At 59.8% G+C, this 19,860-nt stretch overlaps 8 protein-coding genes across 8 annotated transcripts; 5 read left to right on the top strand and 3 right to left on the bottom strand.

Moving 5' to 3' along the window:
- Positions 1 to 41: 41 nt before the first annotated feature.
- On the top strand, positions 42 to 2,063 carry SPRG_06120 (cysteinyl-tRNA synthetase; the record flags this gene model as incomplete). Its single annotated transcript, XM_012344845.1, has 5 exons — positions 42 to 562; positions 601 to 872; positions 920 to 1,616; positions 1,668 to 1,896; positions 1,944 to 2,063. The coding sequence occupies 5 exons, from the start codon at positions 42 to 44 to the stop codon at positions 2,061 to 2,063; spliced, it is 1,839 nt and encodes a 612-aa protein (XP_012200235.1).
- A 268-nt stretch (positions 2,064 to 2,331) lies between these two features.
- Positions 2,332 to 3,153, top strand: SPRG_06119 (hypothetical protein). The gene has a single exon (XM_012344844.1). The coding sequence runs from the start codon at positions 2,348 to 2,350 to the stop codon at positions 3,098 to 3,100; it is 753 nt and encodes a 250-aa protein (XP_012200234.1). The 5' UTR covers positions 2,332 to 2,347; the 3' UTR covers positions 3,101 to 3,153.
- Positions 3,154 to 3,235: 82 nt separating this feature from the next.
- On the bottom strand, positions 3,236 to 4,484 carry SPRG_06118 (AGC/PKA protein kinase; the record flags this gene model as incomplete). The annotated part of the gene is made up of 4 exons (XM_012344843.1): positions 4,371 to 4,484; positions 4,013 to 4,322; positions 3,536 to 3,963; positions 3,236 to 3,486 (listed from the first exon to the last, which is right to left on the bottom strand). The coding sequence occupies exons 1-4, from the start codon at positions 4,462 to 4,464 to the stop codon at positions 3,236 to 3,238; spliced, it is 1,083 nt and encodes a 360-aa protein (XP_012200233.1). The 5' UTR covers positions 4,465 to 4,484.
- Positions 4,485 to 4,705: 221 nt separating this feature from the next.
- Positions 4,706 to 6,681, bottom strand: SPRG_06117 (hypothetical protein; the record flags this gene model as incomplete). Its single annotated transcript, XM_012344842.1, has 8 exons — positions 4,706 to 4,834; positions 4,890 to 4,997; positions 5,049 to 5,228; positions 5,276 to 5,426; positions 5,468 to 5,829; positions 5,883 to 6,183; positions 6,230 to 6,321; positions 6,370 to 6,681. The coding sequence occupies 8 exons, from the start codon at positions 6,679 to 6,681 to the stop codon at positions 4,727 to 4,729; spliced, it is 1,614 nt and encodes a 537-aa protein (XP_012200232.1). The 3' UTR covers positions 4,706 to 4,726.
- Positions 6,682 to 7,159: 478 nt separating this feature from the next.
- SPRG_06116 (ULK/ULK protein kinase) lies at positions 7,160 to 11,231 on the top strand. Its single transcript, XM_012344841.1, has 11 exons — positions 7,160 to 7,462; positions 7,507 to 7,617; positions 7,664 to 7,717; positions 7,765 to 7,857; positions 7,904 to 7,978; positions 8,033 to 8,139; positions 8,182 to 8,280; positions 8,323 to 8,863; positions 8,914 to 10,823; positions 10,878 to 10,924; positions 10,972 to 11,231. The coding sequence occupies exons 1-9, from the start codon at positions 7,166 to 7,168 to the stop codon at positions 10,063 to 10,065; spliced, it is 2,529 nt and encodes an 842-aa protein (XP_012200231.1). The 5' UTR covers positions 7,160 to 7,165; the 3' UTR covers positions 10,066 to 10,823; positions 10,878 to 10,924; positions 10,972 to 11,231.
- Positions 11,232 to 11,592: 361 nt separating this feature from the next.
- Positions 11,593 to 13,062, top strand: SPRG_06115 (hypothetical protein). The gene is made up of 2 exons (XM_012344840.1): positions 11,593 to 11,786; positions 11,840 to 13,062. The coding sequence occupies exons 1-2, from the start codon at positions 11,609 to 11,611 to the stop codon at positions 13,018 to 13,020; spliced, it is 1,359 nt and encodes a 452-aa protein (XP_012200230.1). The 5' UTR covers positions 11,593 to 11,608; the 3' UTR covers positions 13,021 to 13,062.
- Positions 13,063 to 13,413: 351 nt separating this feature from the next.
- Positions 13,414 to 14,947, top strand: SPRG_06114 (hypothetical protein). Its single transcript, XM_012344839.1, has 5 exons — positions 13,414 to 13,564; positions 13,610 to 13,729; positions 13,777 to 14,013; positions 14,063 to 14,611; positions 14,665 to 14,947. Exons 1-5 carry the CDS (start codon positions 13,499 to 13,501, stop codon positions 14,857 to 14,859), a joined length of 1,167 nt encoding a protein of 388 aa, XP_012200229.1. The 5' UTR covers positions 13,414 to 13,498; the 3' UTR covers positions 14,860 to 14,947.
- A 90-nt stretch (positions 14,948 to 15,037) lies between these two features.
- On the bottom strand, positions 15,038 to 19,568 carry SPRG_06113 (hypothetical protein). The gene is made up of 3 exons (XM_012344838.1): positions 19,368 to 19,568; positions 15,648 to 19,313; positions 15,038 to 15,599 (listed from the first exon to the last, which is right to left on the bottom strand). Exons 1-3 carry the CDS (start codon positions 19,548 to 19,550, stop codon positions 15,099 to 15,101), a joined length of 4,350 nt encoding a protein of 1,449 aa, XP_012200228.1. The 5' UTR covers positions 19,551 to 19,568; the 3' UTR covers positions 15,038 to 15,098.
- Positions 19,569 to 19,860: the final 292 nt, after the last annotated feature.

Here is a 19,860-nt window from a genome sequence, read left to right as displayed (position 1 = left end):
CAGCGCACTTGGAGTGGCCAAAAATCAAGCATTTAGAAACCATGCGAATCCTCGCGCAATTTCGGCGGGCGACGACGGGCCGGCGGCTCCTCTCGTCCGCTTCACGCCCAATCACAGCGCTCAACTCGCTCTCGGGCAAGGTCGAGGCGCTTCCGGTAGCTTCCTCGGGCCCGCTCAAGTGGTACGTATGCGGGCCAACGGTCTACGACAGCGCCCACCTCGGCCATGCGCGCAGCTACGTGAGCCAGGACATCCTGCGGCGCGTCTTGACAGGCTACTTTCGCCATGATATCAACTTGGTCATGGGCATGACCGACGTTGACGATAAGATCATTGCCACGTCGCTCCGCGAAGGCAAGCCCATGGAGGCGGTCGCACGCCACCACGAAGCCGCTTTCTTGGCCGACCTTGCGTCACTCAACGTCTTGCGGGCCTCTGCCATCACGCGTGTGAGCGAGCACATTCCCGAGATCCTCGCGTACATCGAGACGCTCGAGGCCAATGGCTTTGCCTACACGACGTCTGACGGCGTGTACTTTGACACGGTCGCGCTCGGCGCCGAGTACGGCAAACTCGCCCCAACGCCGCGACCGAAGCCAGCGACGCTGCTGCCGCCGATGACTCGGGCATTGGCAGCGAGAAGCGCAACGTGCGGGACTTTGCTCTCTGGAAGCGGTCCAAGACAGCGGATGAGCCCGGGTGGGACTCGCGGTACGGCCGCGGCCGCCCAGGGTGGCACATTGAGTGCTCGGCCATGACGCACCACGTGCTCGGTGGCTCAATCGACGTGCATTCGGGTGGCATTGACCTCTGCTTTCCGCACCACAACAACGAAGTCGCGCAGTGCGACGGCTACCACCATAATTCCGCCGGTATCTCGTGTGTCGCGGACGTCGTCTCATCAAGCGCATGTCGATAGGACATACGTGGTGCAAGCACTTTATTCATTTCGGGCACTTGTACATCAAGGGTCTGAAAATGTCCAAGTCGCTCAAGAATTTCATCTCGATCCAAGATTTTCTGAGTGCGCCGGGGTCGTCGTCGGATGCCTTCCGCCTCTTTTGCCTCCAGTACAAGTACAACACGAACGTGCACTTTTCGGAGGACCGGATGCGCGACGCCAACGTCCTCTTGCAGCGTTTCACGTCTTTCTTCCAGGCGGTCGTCGGTCTCACAAAGGCGTCGACGCCCCACCGCCGCCTCGAGACGCCCGACGATGTGCTCCTCACAGCGCTGGCCGAAGCCAAGGTCGAGGTCGACCGCGCCTTGCGCAACGACTTTGACACGCCGGCAGTCCTCATGCAATTGACGCAGCTCATCTCGCTCGTGCACCGTGAGGTCCAAGCCCGCAAGATTTCGATCGAGGTCGTTTGCCGACTGGCCGCCTACGTCCTCGAGACGCTACACCTCTTCGGCCTTGACAAGTCGCTCACGGGCTTTTCGTCAATTGCGCTTGCGGCACCGGTTGCTGCCTCGGACGCGGGTGCTGGTCTTGCGCACGCCGAGAACATTCTTGACGAGTTCACAGCCTTCCGCGCCCGCGTGCGCCAAGTCGCGTTGGCCAACCCCAAGGACCCGCAAAGCCAAGCAATTCTGGCTCTTTGTGACCAGCTTCGGTAGTGCTGTCTGCATGCAGCGGGTATAAAAATGTATGCTGCGTGGGATAGGAACGAGACGTTGCCGCCACTCGGCATTCAAATCGATGACGTGGCGCCGGGGACGTCGCACTGGAAGGCGCAGGCCATGATCGAGGCCGACGCTGCGCCGGAAGACCCGGTAAAGACCCAGTTGGCAGCCAAGCAAGCTGCGTTCGAGGCCGAGATGCAGATTGCACCGGCCGACTTTTTCCGGCGCTCGAATCAATTTGCGGGCCAGTTCCGCGCGTTTGACGACGAGGTACATCGTCTCGTGATAAAGTGCACTACGCTAAGCATACGCTGCAGGGCGTGCCAACGCAGGATGAGCACGGTGTCGAGTTGACCAAGACGGCGCGCAAGAAGCTGATGAAGAAGCTCGAGAAGCACACCAAGTCGCACGACAAGTACTGGGCGACCCATCGATAGACTAGATCCACGCAAGTAAGCACGTCAAGTACACAATGTGGCGTGCATGCCGTGTCCTTGTTTCTTTTATCTTTCCTCCGAAACAGAGTCGCGAATCCGTCATCGAGACAACAAATTGCGATCCCCATGTCGATGTTGGCACGAGCCAATCAGCATGCGCTTGATCATTCATACATCCAATCAAAACACCGCAGTTGATTGGCTTTACCCAATCACGTGGCGCGTCCGTAGAATCCAGTCGCCTATGGCAATGTCGCTGCCAACACGACTTGGAGAAGAAGAAGATGGTGTCGATGATCAGCCGCTTCCGCCTGCCGCGGGACCTCAAGACGCTCTCGTGGCGCTTCGAGCACCCCTTTCGCTGGTCCACAATTCGGAACCTCGTCTTCCATCCGTTCAACTGGGCTCTCTCGACACTCAGCCTCGTCCTCGTGCTCGGCTCGGTGCTCTCGCATCTCTCGTTTTACGCGCTCACGACACTCAAGTTTGGCCTCGAAGAGAACTCGAGCGAGGTTGACATTACCATTCCCCACAGCATCAAGCACGCTGCGACCACCGACCTCGTCGTGCACGAGTACTTTCAGCTCGAGCGCAACGAGGACGACAGCAGCGCGATGGCCGGCGTCGACCTGCGCCTCAAGTACACCATCGCGCACTCGAAAGCGTCGTTCGAAGTGTACCTTGCAGTTCTCTACTTTGTGTCGCTCAAGCCCATTGTCGCAACCGTCTTCTTTACGCTGGGCCCTATCTTGTTGCTAAGCACGTTGATCAGCATCTTCCAGCCCGGTCCCAGCGACGTCGCGCTCTTCGTGTCTCTCATCGAAACATACGGCGGTGTTGCGCTCTCTTCCGAAGAGGAGGCATGGATCGCCGGCAGTCAGCATGTCTTTCTCGTGCTCTTCTCGCTCATCGTGACCGAGTTCTCGGCCGCTGTGTCCCACGACCTCATGCGACTCTTCTGCTGCGAGTGGCGCATCGTCTACGACGAAGACCACGAAAATCAAGTCGCGTCTGAGTCGACACCGTTGCTGTTGTAGCATGCTGTCATGTATCACTCGAAGCATAAATCCCACTTTATTCTTATGTGTCGACAAAGAGTCTGCCATTATTGGTGTGGCTCACCTATTGTCGTAGCCCACACCTCATTCTACTGTACAACCCTAACCTTGGTGCTAAAATTCGACAAAAGCATCGTCCATGGCGGCTGTACATTGCACGGATCGCGGGTCGCGCGCGGGGACCGACGGCGCATCAAAGCACGTCACATCGCCTGGCCGATGTAGCGAGGGTATGATCGGTGGTAGGATCTGGTGCGCCTCGACGTCCGCCCAGACGATCGATGTAAACCACGGATGCGCGCGCATGATGCTTGGGTCCACGAGGCGGCGGCTGCGCTCGGGTCGCAAGAGCTGCGAAATGAAATCTACGCGCAATTAATGGCTGGTCCTGAAATTCCAATGCATAGAAACCACCTTTGGCGTCTTTTGAGATGGTCTTTGGGCAAGAAAACGAGCCCTGGACCACGCGCGTGTAAATCTCAAATGGCGAGTCGCCTCGGCCCTTGTAAAACGGCGTGCGCCCGACGAGGAGCTCAAAAACGACGCAGCCAAGCGCCCACCAGTCGACCGCGCGGGTGTAGCCACCTTGGGGCTTGAGCTGCTCAGGCGCAAGGTACTGCGGCGTCCCGAGACTCGTGTACGTTCGCGTCTCAAGCGTCATGTGCGGTTTTGAAAAGCCAAAGTCCACGAGCTTGAGATGCCCGGAAGCGTCCAAGAGGACATTCTCCGGCTTGAGGTCTCGGTAGACATAGTCTTCTGCATGAATGCGCTCCAAGCACACGAGCAGCTCGGCAGCGTAAAACTTGGCCTCCATATCGGAAAAGGCGCGGTACTCGTGCAGCCTCATGTCATACATCTCCACTGTGCACCATCGAGAGCAGTGGGATGTACCAGTGAAAGAGCTCGCCGCCAGGGACATATTCGAGCACGAAAATCACTTGGTCTCGTGTCTGGAGCGTCCCAAAGCTCTGGACGACGCCAGGGATCCCGCCTAGGTCCCGAAGCGCTTGCTTCTCCCGGAAAAGACTTGTCACCATCTTCTTCGCGACCGCGTCGGACTTGTAGACACTCTTGAGAGCAAAGTACTTTTTTGACGCCTTGTGCTGGGCTGTCGCGACCGACCCGACGAAGCCCGTGCCCACGATCGTTTCGATGCGAAAGACATTGAGACTCAGCGCGCCTTTGACCTTGAGCGCTCTGCCTACGACACGGTGAGGACGGATAGGAAGCGAGGTCATCGACAGTGCACCGAGCCAGTCGATGGCGGCCGCACTCTGATTGTTGGAGGTGCATGTGATCGTATACGCGCTCTCCCGGTGGCGCGTCGACGAACCACCGCCCATGTAGCGGTCGGCCGTTTTGTTGATCAATTGTGTTTTACTGGCAGTTGAACCGATGGTATGCAAAATAGAGAAATACATAAATGACAGCGGTTGTGCACTGGCCAACATTTAAATCGCTAAATTACCCCATTCAACAACTTGAATGTGGTCTTGCTCATGTGGCGCTGCATCTTTCTTAGGATTGCTAGCGTCCTTTGGAGAATGAGCAGGCCTGCCACCCTTGCGTTACGAAGGCGAGACGACGAGGGCAAATGTGATGGAATTAGAGCTTTTGACCAAACACGCCAATGCGATAGAGACACGTATACTTGTCGTGGCCATAGTTGGAGAGCACGTGCAGTGTGACGCCGTCAATCGGGGTCCGCGAAGCCTAAGAAATGCACAGCCCTCGTCAGCCCGAGTACATGAATATATCGGAGTCGTACGAGGGCACTCAGCGCAAACTCTTGCGTCGATGGACCGTCAGCCGCAAACTCGAACGTGCCCAAGTCGACCGAAAGGACGCGCTGCAGGACAGGATCAAGCGCGAGTCCCTACGTCATACCAGTTTGAGTCGATGCAGACATTTCTTCTGGTTTGCGTACCGTAACTTGGAACATCTTGGGTGCTGTCGACGCATTACTGTTTCCAGCACCGTCATTTGCCGTCTCGGGGCGGTACAGTTGCACCGTCTCGGCCACAATCGGGTCTCGAAACTGGATTGTGAGCTTGCCGGAGGACCCTTGGAGACTCCAGCAAGTTGGCAATTGACCAACGGGGCTGTCCTGTAGGTTAGAGGTCAGCCAACATGATATTGACAGTGCTTGAGCACCGCGATGGTTGTCTCGGGGTTGGAGCTCGTGAGCGGGCACGATGTGCCCAGAAGTGAGCAGAGCGGGAAATCCGAGTACGACGGTGACGTGTACGGGGCCGGCGACATCCAGTTCATCAAGAGCGACTCGAGCCACGAGCCAAAGAAATCACTAGGTGCCATCAGCATACGAAGTGAGATCGGTTTTCGGACCTCTTGTACATGGCGACGCGCGCGCCATTTGCACGGCTGGCATAGTCGATGCGACCTTGACTGGAACGTCGCGATGTAAGGGTCGCCCGAATCTCACTCGAGATGCGACTCGTTTCTTCGCGAATCCACGTCGCCAAATCGGTCTTGAAGCGCGCCATTTCTTGCGTGAGCTGCAAATGGGCCTCCGTGTAGTCAGCGGCCTCCAGTCGAGGGGCCTCGGTCGCTAATGCGTCAAGAATCCCTTCGGCCGCCACGAGACGCGTGTGCTGAACGCGACTGCTTTCTTCAAGGGCGCTCACTTGTCCCGAGAGCGACGCAATAGTCGACTCGAGTGGGCCAAGCATATTCTGGACGTCAGCTGTCTGCAGGAAGAATCCATCAGCCCAAGAATACACGGACGATGCAAGCTTCGTACCATGTCGCGAAGCGTCTTTTGGACGGCACTGGACACCATTTCTTCCGTATGCTCCGCGCCAGAGCACGGAAACGATTCGGTCGAGACACGCTCGGCGTCGGGCATGCGCTCGGCGGTCTGCTCATGGAGGAAGCGCAGCTCGTCCATCTTGCTGGACTGGTCGCGCTGCGCCTTCTTGAGCGCATCCATGTCGTGGATCATCGCGTCTAAATGCACTTGGATACTCGAGATGGCTTGGGCTTGGCTGTGGCCGTGGGACGTTAACGATCCGGACGATGACTGGACGACGCGGATCAAGTACCTATGCGCACCGCATGACGCATCTACAAGCACGCTCGGTAGCGTACTGAGGATAGATAAAGGCCACGGCAAGACAGAGACCCGGTAAGAAGAGCCACGTATACTCCATGACGCGCGCAAGCCCGTCCACTGCTGCGCGCTACAATCGAAGGTCATCGTACCGCGTCGACGGCGTTTGCCAGCGTACCATGGATGGCTTGGTCCGGTACCACGGCAAGCGCTTCTTGCCAAGTGGTCGGTTCGCCATGCGCTGCATGGCCTCGTGCTCGTCTTCGGAATCATACGCTTCGCCATCCTCGTCGTCGTCGTCGTCGTCGTCGTCCAGCATCGATCCATACGCGCCGCTCACGTCGTCGCGGAAGAGCGTCCGCTGAAAGGGCGGATCAACGCTGTCCTGGGACGCAAGGCGCTGGCGCACCATGAGCGGCGGCGTCTCGAAGCCCGGCGATCCGCTCTCGCGCCGGCCCTTCCGGGCGCTGCCTGGCGTCGCTCGGTGCATGGTCGGTCGGGAATGCAGTATCCGGATACGCACCACAGTCTTGCACGTGGCCGCAAGCCCCAGTTTAAATACATATCGTCCAATATAAAAAGCTTGCGGCCATTATGTCAAGACCGCGCCAAAATGGCAACAGGCTGCGACCACACGGTCCGCGTCCTGCTCCCCATGCGCGATCTTCGACATTGGCACCCGTGCGAGGGCGGCAGCTCGCACACTCAAGTAGAAAGGGCGGTCGGCCTGTACGGATTGGCGCTTTGCTGGGTCTAGTGCTACTCCACTGTACGAGTGCTTTGGCGCTTCCCAGTGCTTGGACCATTCAATGTCCGCGAGCGACCCATGTAGATGAGAGAAACGTCATCTTGTCAGCTCCACAAGACCTGCTCCAAGAGCAAGCGTTCCTTCGACGTTCTCCAGTTGAAGCCGGCCGCCGGCTGTCGTATCCGGATTCGCGAGTGCGGAAACGATCCATCTACTATCTGCGAAAATGGAAAACTACAACATCTACGACGAGATCGGCCGCGGGTCGCACTCGGTCGTGTACAAGGCGCGCCGGAAGCGCAGCATCGAGTACGTGGCCGTCAAGAGCACTGGCAAAGGCCGGAAGGACAAGGTGCACAACGAGGTCCTGCACCTCATCAAGCTCGAGTCGACGTACGTGCTCAAGTTTTACAACTGGTACGAGTCGAGCAACCACATTTGGATCATCTTCGAGTACTGCATTGGCGGCGACCTCCTCAAGCTCCTCGCCCAAGACACGGCGCTGCCCGAGACGTCGCTGCAGGTACGGCGAACGATCGTATAGGCTAGCGGCATGGGCCATACTAGACCTTTGGCCACGATCTTGTCCATGGCCTCCACTACGTCCACTCGCACGGCGTGCTCTACTGCGACCTCAAGCCGGCCAACGTCCTCGTCGACGAGTATGGCTCGCTCAAGGTCGGTGCATTTGCGCCACGTGCTTGCTGCTCAAACTGTCCGGTAGTTGGCGGACTTTGGCCTTGCCCGGCGTATACCCACGATCGAGACACTCGAAAAGGTGAGTGTTTCCATGCACAGAGGTGCATCGCACGAACCAGAGAGTAGGATCCGCTTGCTCCCGGGTCTCCGCACTACATGGCGCCCGAGCTCTTTGAGGCGACGCCGGTGCACAGCTTTGCCTCTGACTTTTGGGCGCTGGTACGACGTGTACGTGGTTGAACCGAGGCCGTCAATCCAAGCGTAGGGCTGCGTGCTCTACGAGCTCCGCGTCGGCGTGCAGCTGTTTCCCCACCGTGACTTTAACCAGCTCCGGCACTCGGTACACGCTCGACATACCTAGTCTGTCGCGCCTCAAGTTACGCGTCTTTTCCAGATCCAGACGACGCACCTCGCATTTCCAGAGGCAGTGGACATGTCGGAGCCGTTCAAGGATCTGCTACGCCGGCTCCTCGAGCCCGACCCTGCGCGTCGCATGACCTGGTGCGTCTCTTCGAGCTTGTCTCGTGCGCTCAACGTGGCTAGGACCGAGCTCGTGCAGCATCCGTTCTGGGACGCCGCGCTGGCGCTCGACACGAGCGCGCTTCCGGCACAAGACCTCTTTGCTGCCAAATACCCCTCGACGTACGATCGTGTTCATGGTGACTCTTCACGAGACAGGAGTAGAGTCGAGACAACGACACTGTGGGCAGCCCCCGCTGAGAAGGCCGGTCGTCCGGCGTCCCCGCAGCTGGCGTCTCCTGCCAAGCCGCATACTAGGGATACGCCGCTCCTGCACTCGAGCGACGACAACGTCAAAGTGCGTCCTGCGACCGCGCCCGACCACGTCGCCGACAACCAAGCATCCCATGATGACGCTATGCCGCGTCCTCCAAGTCCACCGCGGACGGCGCCGGCGATGAGTCGCCCGACGCCGATGGACAAGATGCAGCACGTCGCGCTGCCCGGCAAGGCGGCGCACCAGCGCATTTACACGACCGCCGACTGCGCCGTGCGTCCGATCGTGAGCTGCGACGAGATCGAAGTCGTGTCGGTGCCGCGCTACAAAGAAGCGAGTTTGCCAGTACGACCCGCAGTACGCTTTGACGTCCCCGGCGAGCTCGAAGCGCACTTGGAGCAGCTGTATCTCTTCTTGCGCGGCGATGCGGGTGCGAGCGAGAAGCACAACGCCCTCGCCTACCTCTGCACGTTGGTACCAACGCCCAAGGTGTGTGCCTCGCATTCGCTGATTATATGTCGCGATACCATTGTGAATAGATTGCCAATGTCGTCGCCAATAGCTCGCTCCTCACGCTGCTCGTCAAGCTCCTCGATCGATCGACGTCGTCGGCGCTCTCAACGCGCCTCGGCTTGGTCCTCGGTCTCATCGTGCGACATGCTGCGTTCATTAGCACGGACGCACTCCTTGCGACCGATGGGCTTGTTCCCGTGCTGCTCCGCGTCTTGCCGTCGGCGTCCGAGGCACTGGGCCGTCGCGCCACGGCCTGTCTCGGCGAACTCGCATTTTACCTCTCGACCCTGCCCAGTGCAGCGTTTCCTTCGACCCTCGTCGATGCACTCGTGTGCGCCGTGGATGTACCGGACGCCATCACGCGCCACTACGCAACGCAAGCGATCTGCAACATCCTTGCAACTGCATCGACGGCCACGGCTTTGCGGGACGCGTTTCTCAAAGTGTCGTTGCTCGACGCGGTCTTTCGGCGCACCACCGACGCCGACGCGTTGTCGCTGCGGGTCGCCTCCATGCACCTCGCGTCGCAAATCCTCAAGCACGCGTCGTGCCCTGACCCGTTTCTCGAGCGCACGGTGCTCGTCTTGCCGAGTGTGTGGGCGTGCGTCCTTGTCGGCGACGCCGCGCTGGCGGTCCCGTCGCTCAACATCCTCAACTGCGTGCTCGCGGCGAGACCGTCGGTGCCCGTCACATCGATCGTGTCCATCAGCGACATTGCGCTGCTGTTGCAAAAGAGGAATTGGACCTCGACGCTCATGCCACGACGACCGAAACCCTCGGGCGGTTCCAACACACGAACGCGCGTCTGCGCACGCTCCTCCAAGGCAAGCTCCTTCTGCTCTTGTACTTTGGTCTCCAGGCCAGTCGTGACTTTGCACTGGCGTTCGTCGCGGCGCATCTCCTCGACGACGTCGAGCGCTGTCTCCATGCGGCGCAGACGTACGTCGCACACTCGGCCGCGCAGGTCGTTTCGCTCGCCGGTCGCATCGCGCTCGAGCTCACGTTCACACTCGCGTCGTCGTCGTCGCCGCCATCGAGCGTCGTCGAGCTCTTTGAGACGCTTCTCGGCCGCCAGCTACTCGCGCTACCGCGCTGCCGGCACCAGTTTATGGCGATGCTCCGCGCCAACGAGCACGAAGAGTTTGAGTGTTTCGTGCTCGGGTCGACCGAGCTCTTGAAACACCCGGAGCTGCAGACGTGCATGGTGCAGCTGCTCGTGCCTGTGTTTGCGACCGACGACATCCTCCTCGGCACCGAGCGCGACGGTCTCTGGTTCGAATCCGCGCTCGTGGCGGTCGCGGACCTTTTGCTCTCGGCGCCCGACATGCCCGATATGCTCGTGGCCGCGATCCGCGTGCTCTTCAGCGCTCTCAACATCCTGCCACGCACCGAGAGCCGCGACGTCTTTGTGCTGCAGGCGCTGCTGCCCACGTATCGGTCGCTTCTCACGAACGGCCACCACGTGGTCGTCCTGCGCTTCGCCATCGAGCTCCTCTTTGACTTGGTGCAACAAGACGCTTCGTATGTGGCGATCGTGCACCGCCTCGAGCTGCTCCCGTCCATCTTCCGCTTGCTGCTCCACCCTGACACGATCTCGGCCAGTGCGACGCAGCTCGTGCGCCGCCTTCTGGAAGCCCACGACGTCTTGCCGACCGAGGTGCTCTACGAACTCGGATTGCCCAAGACGCTGGCGGTCTGTAGCGCGCACTGCGCCGCCAACAAGCTCTGGAGCTGCGCGAGCGATGTCGGGCAGAGTATGTACAGTCTGCTGTACGCCCAGTACGACGCGCCGACCGACGCGCGTCTGCTGTATGCGCAGAGCCACGCCGTGCTCGTCGAGGCGCTTCCGAGTCTCCTCGTCGTGTGTGCCGCCGACATGGCGGACAACGAGGACGCCCACGAACACGCATCGCGCTGTGTCTCGCTTCTGTGCCAGGTAAATTTAGACCTCTTGCTGCACGACTCTCGAGGCGACGAGTGGAATGCATAGCTCTTTGGGGCCGAAGCCAGCGCAATGCTTCTGCGCAAAGGACTCGCGTACGAAGCTCCTCGTTCCTATTCCAGCGGTGTCATGCGCATTGTAGGAGCTTCCTCTCGGCGCTACGTGCCTCGTGCGCCGCGGTGCTTTTCCGCTTGCTATTAGGTCTCAAGAGTCTGGTCAGCGAGCACCGATCCAGTCTGACCAAAGACCCGCACTGGCCGCACCTCATTGAACGTGTGCTCGGTATCGGCAGTGAGGACCAAGGCCGCAAGTCGACGCTTCTCGCGCGCGAAGTCTACCATCTCATGACCGCGCCATAGCTTTTCTCTACTGTATTACACGCTGCTTGTTCTTGCCATCGACCAGCTCATGTCTACATGGCGGACGGCTCATCTTGCCCTTGCTTGCAGGTGTCGTCGAAGCGGTTGATGGGACTGTCACATGTGGCGCCATCATCATCGGTATCCGGAAGCCGGGCCGAGCGCCACCCAAAGCGAAGGCCGAGGATCATTCGGCGTGTCTATCCGGATGAGCGCTGTTCACGAAACAGCCTAAATTAATATTTGAAACCCGCGCCATAGACAAGCACTTTGCATACAAAGGTTGCGTATAGCGACGCGACACGGCATGCATTTTGTGTAAAATAATATGCACACCAAGAGAAAAAAGAATGTGCCACGGCGATGTTATCCGGACACGTGGCGGCCATTTTGAGCGTGGCATTCGTGGACGAGGCGAGCATGGCGGACGTGAAGGACATCCCGCGCGCGGACGAGATCGCCGAGGTCATGGACTTCCTCAAGTTCAGCATCAAGGGCAGCTCCGGCTTCCTCGGCAATATCTGCTTCAACTTCCGCGTCGAAGGCGCCGATGAGGACACGCGCCTGCGCTACATTGTGCACGTCAACGCCAAGAAAGGTAGTTCGAGGCGATGGCCTCGCGGTAGGCTCATGCGCATGGCTTCCTTGTAGAGGTCAAGACGACGCTCCTCCGAACGGACGTGCCGCAACATGCCAACATGAAGATCGACTGCGAAGTGACCATGACGATCGACGACTTTCTGCACCTGTATTCGGGCAAGGCGACGATCGGCGAGGTCTCGCGCCTCTGCTACTCGGGCCGCGTGCATGTGTCGGGCTTCCAGTTCCGCTTCCTGACGCGGTTTGCGCAAAGTTTCGAGTTCTCGACCGACAAGTGGAACGCGTTTTACGCCTGGCAGCGCGACCAGCAGCAGCAAATCCTCGACGAAGCGTCGCTCATGGCCGACAGCGTCGAGTACAATCGCTTGCCGCGCCAGATCGCGCTCTACATCCGCGGCGGCGTCAACATGGCGATCCTGCAACGCCGCTGCTTTGAAGCGTCGCTGAGCCGCATCTTTGGTACGCGTCTCCTCCTCTCGTACACATCGCTCGCGCACAGCGGCAAGCAGTTCCAGCACCCGCCCCGTGCCAAGAAGCTCCTGCGCATCTCGCGCACGCTCAACGGCGTGCACCCGCCGACGCGCAAAGCCAACGGCAAGGCGAACGTCAAGTCGCTTCGCGACGAGGTGGAAGGCGTCTTGGCGTCGTCGTATACGCTGCTGGCGGACGAGGACCTTCTCTTGGCACCGAATTCGATTGACGACGAGATGGTCAAAGTGCTGCAGGGCACCGCGCGGTACCCACTGCGTCGGAAGAAGGGCAACTGGATCACAAAGCTCAAGCAGTCGACCGACCTCCACAAGCGCGTCGATCTCACGGACGCGACGCGCAAGCAGATCGACAAGATCATGGCCAACCTCATCGGCCCGGACCAGCCCATGACGAAGAGCAACTTTATGCCGGCGCCGCAGCGCGTCTTGCACGAGCTCAAGAATCTCATTTCGACGTCCCAGCATGAGCCTGCGTCGCCGCCGCTCTCATCGGTCCTCCGGGACATGGACGCTGCGATTGCGATGGAGCTTGGCCTTGTCGAGAAGAAGCAAGCCTTCGTACGCCCGGCGCCGCCCGTCGAGATTGGCACGCGCGACATCATTCGCTACAACACGAACCGCGAGTTCATCAAGGGCAAGAAGGCCCTCAAGAAGAAGATTGAGGGCCTCCGCCAAGGTCTCTTGACCCACCGCCCCGTCGAGGCCGTCCCGGACAGCATGGCCTTTCTTATCGATTATTAGACACGCCCCTATTTAACCCTCTTTATGTCATTTGTCCTCGTATTCAAAAGTGGTTCATAATCGGTTGGAAATTATTGTCGCCACGGCTACGCTAATCGGTTCCGAAATGCTGGCTCTTCGCCCAAACTCAATTCTCAATGGCCATTCCACGCATTGAATTGAGCTGTATCGGATGGGGCCCCCCATGAAGGGGCTGTTTTTACGCCGGATATGGGGCGTCTCGTATGAAAATTCCGCCAATGAAATCGACGCGTGTTTGAATTTTTAAATTGACGCCACCCAGCGCAAAGGAGGGGGTCATCTGTTTTCATACAATAGTTGTTGATCTTGGCATTTGTATGCAGGACCGAATAAAATTGACTGGGCCTGCTGGCTGGTTTTGAGATTTTGGCACACAAACACGGTTGAGGGAAGATCTCACAGTGGACGCCACGCAGTACAGTAGTCGACGACGACGAGCCAGCCACCCGAGACCATCATGCAGCAGTACCAGTCCAATGATGAGAACGTCGTCCCTACCGCCCTCCGCGCGCGCCCCACGCGCGTACGCCCGCGCCTGCCTCGCCTCGCCGCCTCATGCGCCTCGTAGGTGTTCAAGCCGCTCGGTAGCCGGAGCTTAAAGCAGCACGGCGAGAAGGTCGGCCCGCCCAAGGTGGCCCAGACCTTCAAGCGCTCGGCGCTCGGCGAGATCACGAACAACAAGCTCACGGTACGCGCCGGCAAGAGGCCATGGATAGGCCATCTCATGCTGCGCAGGCGCAAGTGGCCCAAAGCACCAAGCTCCTCCGTGACGGCCAGAAGGTGGCCCGTCGCCAAGAGGTGATTCGCCGCACGTCGCTCGTGAAGGAAGAGGTGCCGATTAAGTCGGAGCTTGGCATCGAGCCTGAGCTGGAGGCGTACAACCCGTACGACATTGACTCGAAGGACAAGGGCGATGAACTGGCCTGTTCGCAGTACGCCGCCGACATCCACAAGTACTACTTTGAAGTCGAGGTACGCTCTGGCTTGCGTTGGCGCTGGCCATTTATGATCGCACGCGTAGAAGACGCGCATGCCCAACCCGTCCTACATGACGGACCACTGCGACGTCAACATCAAGATGCGTGGTATTCTCGTCGACTGGCTCGTCGATGTTCACTACAAGTATCACCTTGAGCCACAGACGCTCCACATTGCCGTGAACCTCGTGGACCGCCACTTGGAGAAGAATGTGACGCTGCAGCGCGCACGCCTCCAGCTCGTGGGCGTGACCTCCCTCTTCATTGCGTCGAAATACGAAGAGATCTACCCACCCGAGGCCGAGGACTTTATCAAGATCACAGACAACGCGTACGACCTCAAGGATCTCTTCAAAATGGAAGAGGAGCTCCTCGCGAGCATCGGCTACCGCGTCACGTCGCCGACGTCGTTCCAGTTCATGAACCGGTTCCTCAAGGCGTCTGCCACCGAGGACCCCAAGATGCGCCACTATGCCCACTACATTGTCGATCGCTGCATGCAAGAGTACAAGTTCCTCAAGTACCGGCCGTCGATGCTGGCGGCGACGGCCGTGTACCTCACCCGTACCTATATGTCTGCGTCGCCCGTCTGGGTACGTGATTTTCTCTCCACGCAAGACCACATGGCTCATGTGTTGATGTGTAGTCGGCGACGGCGGAGCACCACTCGACGTATTCGGAAGCCGCTCTCGCTGCGTGCATGAACGACGTCAGCACCATGCTCCTCACGGCGTCGCTGGGCGTCGGCAAGTCGGCCAAGCTCACGGCCGTCAAGCGCAAGTTTGCCAAGGAAAAGTACCACTCGGTGTCGCTCTTCCAGCTCAAGCACAGCGACGCGTAGACCGTGTCGATAGCGGAGGTGTACGCAGTATATCCATTAGCAGTATAGTTTACGTTTAGTTAATAATTAGTCCTTGACACGATTGTACATTGAACATTCGCTGCTTTCATAGCAGGCAGTTCTCGGGTTGTGCTATTGTACGGGCGAGCTCCCTACCCCTGCAGTGGAACAAGTGTACCATACGAGTTTGTGTACAGATTACCCCGTTAACCTTATCCACAATAGCTACCGGGTAGCACTCAGACGGAGCTCAAGAGCGACTTGAAGACGCCCGAGGTCATCTTTTTTTCCAGGAACTTCTCATACTCGGCCATGATGGCTTCACGACTCGCCGCTTCCTCTTCGGGCGTCTCCCAGAAACGCGAGACGTCGACAGCCACACCCGGCATGCTCTCCTGACGCGCAAAGAGGCGGCCCGTCACAACCTTCTCGGGCGCCGAGAGCAGCGTCGAGAAGGCATCGAGGACCGTTCGGTGCGCATGGTTGTCGAGCTCGATGCGCTTCTCCATCGAGACGTACGTCGGCCCGTCGCTGAGGCTATAATACACGGGTTTGTACGCCTTGATCTCGGTACTGGCGTCGTCCCAGAGCTGGTGCTTTCCCGTATACACAGCCTCGTGCGAGAGCTTGAGGTCCCAGCGTGGCACGTACACGCGCGCAATCTTAGTCGGCACCACGTCGCAGACCATGGACGCCACAGGCACGTTGCGGTAAATGGCTGCCGCCGCCCGTCGGGGCGCCTAGTATCAATGTATCAGATCACACACACAAAATGTCGCATCGCGTACCTCTTGGATCTCGGTTGCGATCACCGACGTCGGGGCCTCCACGACCGAGTTGCGGCGCTTGACGTCGAGGGTCACAAGCGACGAGAAGACGGCGGCGACGGCCGACGGGTTCCGGCGCAACTCCTGCAACGGCACTTGCGGCACGGTAGCCTCGGGCGTCAGCTGGTACAAGCGCGACGCCCAGAGCCGTTCGATGCCAGTGACGGGGCAGGCCATCGACGGCTTGGGTGCCTTGAGAAGCGCGCGCACGACTTCTTCGGTCGCTTGGTGCACGACACCGTCGCAACGCTCCACGAGGTAGTCGACCGGGATCGTTGGTGGCGCCACAAGGAGGCGGTCGCCGTCGGCCACGAGGATGTCGCGCACGCCGTCGTCGGTCCGGTGAAGGACGACGCGGAAGGCGTCCGGTGCAATCGCAAACACATCGTGCAGCAAATTCATGGCGGCGGCGAGGTCGAGGCTGGACAAGTTGACATAGACCGTCGGCATGGCTGGCGTTCCTTGCAGAAAGGACGTGAGCTTGGGTGGTACTTGAAAAGCCTGCGACGGCGAAAGCTCGGGGAACCCGACAACCGACACTTCGCGGCCCCAGTCGTGCGCTTTGGAGAGGAGCGACGGGGACCAGAGATACGTGATCGGGATTTTCCAGACCGAGAAGGACGGCGGGAGGCGGTGGTGCCACGGCGGAAGACCCAATGTCTCGACGCGAAACTGGTTGAGTATGTCGCGGCAGTTGGTCCACGCGTACTCGTCAACCGCAGCGTACGAGAGCCAGTTGCTCCACTCGCTCCAGGACGGCGAGTCCTCCATGAGCGGGTGCGGGAACTCGCTCGTCGGACTCCATGGCGATGACGCAATCAGCTGCACGGGCACACCGAGACGCTCTGCCAAGTACCGATGGACAATGACGCCAGGGTGCGACAGAATCAGGTCGGCGCGGAACCCGACGCCGTTCACAGCCTCCCACGTGGACTGAAGGAACGCGAGGGGGTCGTGCCATGGGCCGTCGATCGTCGTCATCATCCCAATCCGGCCCATCCAGTCGTGGACGCTCGTCGGGTTGCCCTGCAGCGCAAAGAACTCGAGGCCATGCGATCGCACGAGAGATTCGTAGAGCGGGTTGGCGGCCAGACGGACATGGTGGCCGTCCGACGCGAGCACGGACGCGACCGCGACGACGGCTTCGACTTCGGAGCGCGCCCCGATCGCAAGCACGCAGATGTTCATCTGGAAGGGCACGGACGCCGGTACATCCTGCAAGGACGACGACGACACCGAGTCGAGAAGGCGGCGCGTCGACGGCGCCCGGCGCAAGAGGTCGCCACGGACGTCGTAGTCCATGTGGAACTCCCCCGTTGCCGACCAGCGCATGCCACGCACGACCATCGGAACACCCGACGACGACGATGATGATGATGACGCTTCGTTGTTGTCATCGTCGTCGACATCGTCGTCTGTCACTGTCACCGACGATGACGACTGTAGCGATTCGGACGCTGGTGGCAGCGACTCGCACTCTTCCTTGAGCGTGATCAGTTCCTTGAGTGCCGCGAGGATCTGCGCTTGCTCGGCGGGCGAGACGTGGACGCCGACGAGCGGCGCGAGGCTATGCCGGTGCACGCGGTCGCGGTCGGCCTCGTCGCTGGTTGCCGTCGAAAAGGTCGCGTCGTTTCGGCTGAAAAGCTGCTTGCCGTCAAAGCGCGGTTCCTTGCGCTTGCCCTCGTCGCGGTGCTTGAGGTTGTAATGACCGACAGCGACGCGATCGGTAAAGAGCGCGATGCCATGGAAGGGCGCGAGGGCAAAGTTGGCGAGGCCCTTGACGGCGCCGATCGCCGCGCCTTTCGCGCCGTCCTTCTTGTAGCCTTTTGCAGGCTCGGCGACGATGCCGACCAGCGACGACCCAATTTCGTGAACGAACGCGCCAGCACCGTTCGCTGCGCCTTCCAAGCCAGAGTTGGGCCCGCTGCGGGCGTAGCCCATGACGTGGTAGTCGAGCACCGCTTGGTCCGACGCCGATCGGATCACGTACGCACAGCAGTCGCACACTTGGACTTGGTCTTTCACGAGCCACTTGGTCGCGACGTGGGTGGGTGTAAATGCACACGTCATCTTGGGCGGCAAATGCTTGTAGAAGCTCTCGACCGCGGCTTCGACGCCGTTCTCGGCCCGCATGGCAGCTTGGAGTGCCCGCGCGTTGGCTGCGAGCTCTGGTGATGAGAGCTGTTCGAAGGCTTCAGTGAGTAGCGGCGTGGTGAGGTCCGCGATCGGGCATGGCGGCGCGCCGACGCCAGCGTTCACGACCGCCCAACCCCAGAACGGCTGGTCGCCAAAGAAAGGCACAATAAAGGTCGGCTTGCCCGCTAGGAGACCGGCAGCCGTCGTGCCGGCGCCGCCGTGGTGGACGACGGCGGCCATGTGCGGGAAGAGCCAGTCGTGCGGGCAGTTGCCGAGGAGAAAGACGTTGTCCGGAATCGTAATCTCGCCGCCCTGGGTCATGTCACTCCAGCTGGACTGGAGCACGACGCGGACGTTGGCCAGCTGTGACGCCTCGATGATCGTGCGCGTCGTCGTGGCGGCGTCTGGGATGACCATCGAGCCAAACCCGACAAAGATCGGCGCCGGACCGTTGGCCAAGAAGGCGGCAAACTCGGGCGTTGGCGTGTGCGCAGGGATGTCCGAGTCGCAGACGGTGCCAATGACGTCGTAAATGCTTGGGTCCCAGTCGTCGGGGCGCGGCACGAGGTGCGGGCTCCACATGAACGAGTGCGGAATGCGCAAATCCAGCAGCACATTCCGCCCGGCGTCGCCCATGCGAATCTTTCGGAGCCCGAGAACGTCTTCGCGGAACCGGTTGACCATGTTCTCAGTGCCTTGCCACATGAGGAGGTCCACAAGCTTGTACGAAATGTGATTCTTCTTTTCGATCTTGCCCGTGTACGCAAGGTTCGAGAGCGGGTGCGGGAACGCCGCCGTGGGGACCCAGGGCTGCGGAAACATAATGTGCAGCGGCACGCCAAGCTTCTCGGCCACGTGGATGTGGCCGTACGTCACCGGGTTGGAGATGATCGCGTTGGCGCGGAAGGGCGGCAGCACGCGCGTGGCACCCGGATCTGCAGCGTGCACGGCCGGCCACGTCGAGAAGAGGATCTCCTCGACCATTTGAATGTTGCGCGGCATGTCCTTTGTGAGCACGTCGTACCCAACAGGGATCAAGTGCCCACCCGTCTTGACCATGTACGCAGCGAGCTCCTTCGGGTCGCCGCCGAGGGGGTAGAATTCAAGGCCGCCCTCGAGAACCATCGAGCGGTAAATGGCGTGGGTCGCGAGTCGGACGCGGTGGCCGTCGGCGACGAGACGCTTCCCAATGCCAATGAACGGCTGGACGTCACCGCGCGTGCCGACGATCATGATGCAGATGTGCATCGGCGGCACGGGCTCGGAATAGAGCGACGGCGCCGACGACGAGGTCGGGCTGTGGTTGACGATGACCGCGTCCGAACGCGAGAGGTTCCAGTGCTGTGTCGCCGAGCGACTGATCTCCGACGGTGGCGGCAGCGGGATGCCATCGGCGTCGTGGATCTCGATCTCAATGCGACCGTCACGCGTCGTCATGGCCGTCGCCGCGGGCTGGATCGTTGGGTGCGCATCGTCATCATGGTGCTTGCCCTAGACACAAGCGCGAGATGAGCATGCATGCGCCGTGGCCTGGGCATGGCGCACAAGGTTTTTGATCTTGGACGAGAGGTCGTCCATGGTCTTCTTGACCGGGATGTCAATCTCGGCCATCTTCTCCTTCGTCCTCACCGTAAAGTCGCCGATCGAGTCGAGCGTCTTCTTGACCGGGATGTCAATCTCGGCTATCTTCTCCTTCGTCTTGGCCGTGAACTGCTTGAGCTTGTCCATCGTCGCAGCGCCCCAAAGCGAAAATGACGCCTTACTTCCAATCTGTGTTATAACCCACGTTACATGTCGCGTTATGATGGGCCTAGCGTGTTAGACGCATAAATGTTGCACGTCGCAGGGTATCTGTGGCGTTTTAAGTAGTTTAAACATGTTCTCGCGCACGCTGATTGGGCACATCTTGCATCACTGTCTGTGATTGGACCGATCTTGCTCGAACACTTTTACGCCTCAGCGGCTGACGTGAACCCATTTTTTCATAACGCGATGCCATTGGCTACTCGTCGACCAATGGCCTTGAGCGAAAGGCGAT

Source organism: Saprolegnia parasitica, assembly GCF_000151545.1.
Source record: "Saprolegnia parasitica CBS 223.65 unplaced genomic scaffold supercont2.20, whole genome shotgun sequence".
NCBI lineage: Eukaryota > Oomycota > Saprolegniomycetes > Saprolegniales > Saprolegniaceae > Saprolegnia > Saprolegnia parasitica.
Note: the sequence above shows the minus strand (reverse complement) of the source record. Positions and strands in the feature narration are given on the sequence as shown.

Coding starts and splice junctions, on each gene's coding strand:
- SPRG_06119 (XM_012344844.1), top strand. CDS start 2,348: ATGGTGTCGATGATCAGCCGCTTCCGCCTGCCGCGGGACCTCAAGACG.
- SPRG_06116 (XM_012344841.1), top strand. CDS start 7,166: ATGGAAAACTACAACATCTACGACGAGATCGGCCGCGGGTCGCACTCG. Junction 7,618..7,663: donor ACGAGTATGGCTCGCTCAAG/GTCGGTGCATTT, acceptor ACTGTCCGGTAG/TTGGCGGACTTTGGCCTTGC. Junction 8,140..8,181: donor CCTGCGCGTCGCATGACCTG/GTGCGTCTCTTC, acceptor CAACGTGGCTAG/GACCGAGCTCGTGCAGCATC.
- SPRG_06115 (XM_012344840.1), top strand. CDS start 11,609: ATGGCGGACGTGAAGGACATCCCGCGCGCGGACGAGATCGCCGAGGTC. Junction 11,787..11,839: donor GCACGTCAACGCCAAGAAAG/GTAGTTCGAGGC, acceptor GCTTCCTTGTAG/AGGTCAAGACGACGCTCCTC.
- SPRG_06114 (XM_012344839.1), top strand. CDS start 13,499: ATGCAGCAGTACCAGTCCAATGATGAGAACGTCGTCCCTACCGCCCTC. Junction 13,565..13,609: donor TCCGCGCGCGCCCCACGCGC/GTACGCCCGCGC, acceptor TGCGCCTCGTAG/GTGTTCAAGCCGCTCGGTAG. Junction 14,014..14,062: donor AGTACTACTTTGAAGTCGAG/GTACGCTCTGGC, acceptor TCGCACGCGTAG/AAGACGCGCATGCCCAACCC.
- SPRG_06113 (XM_012344838.1), bottom strand. CDS start 19,550: ATGGACAAGCTCAAGCAGTTCACGGCCAAGACGAAGGAGAAGATAGCC. Junction 19,314..19,367: donor CGTCCAAGATCAAAAACCTT/GTGCGCCATGCC, acceptor GCTTGTGTCTAG/GGCAAGCACCATGATGACGA. Junction 15,600..15,647: donor TCGCAACCGAGATCCAAGAG/GTACGCGATGCG, acceptor CATTGATACTAG/GCGCCCCGACGGGCGGCGGC.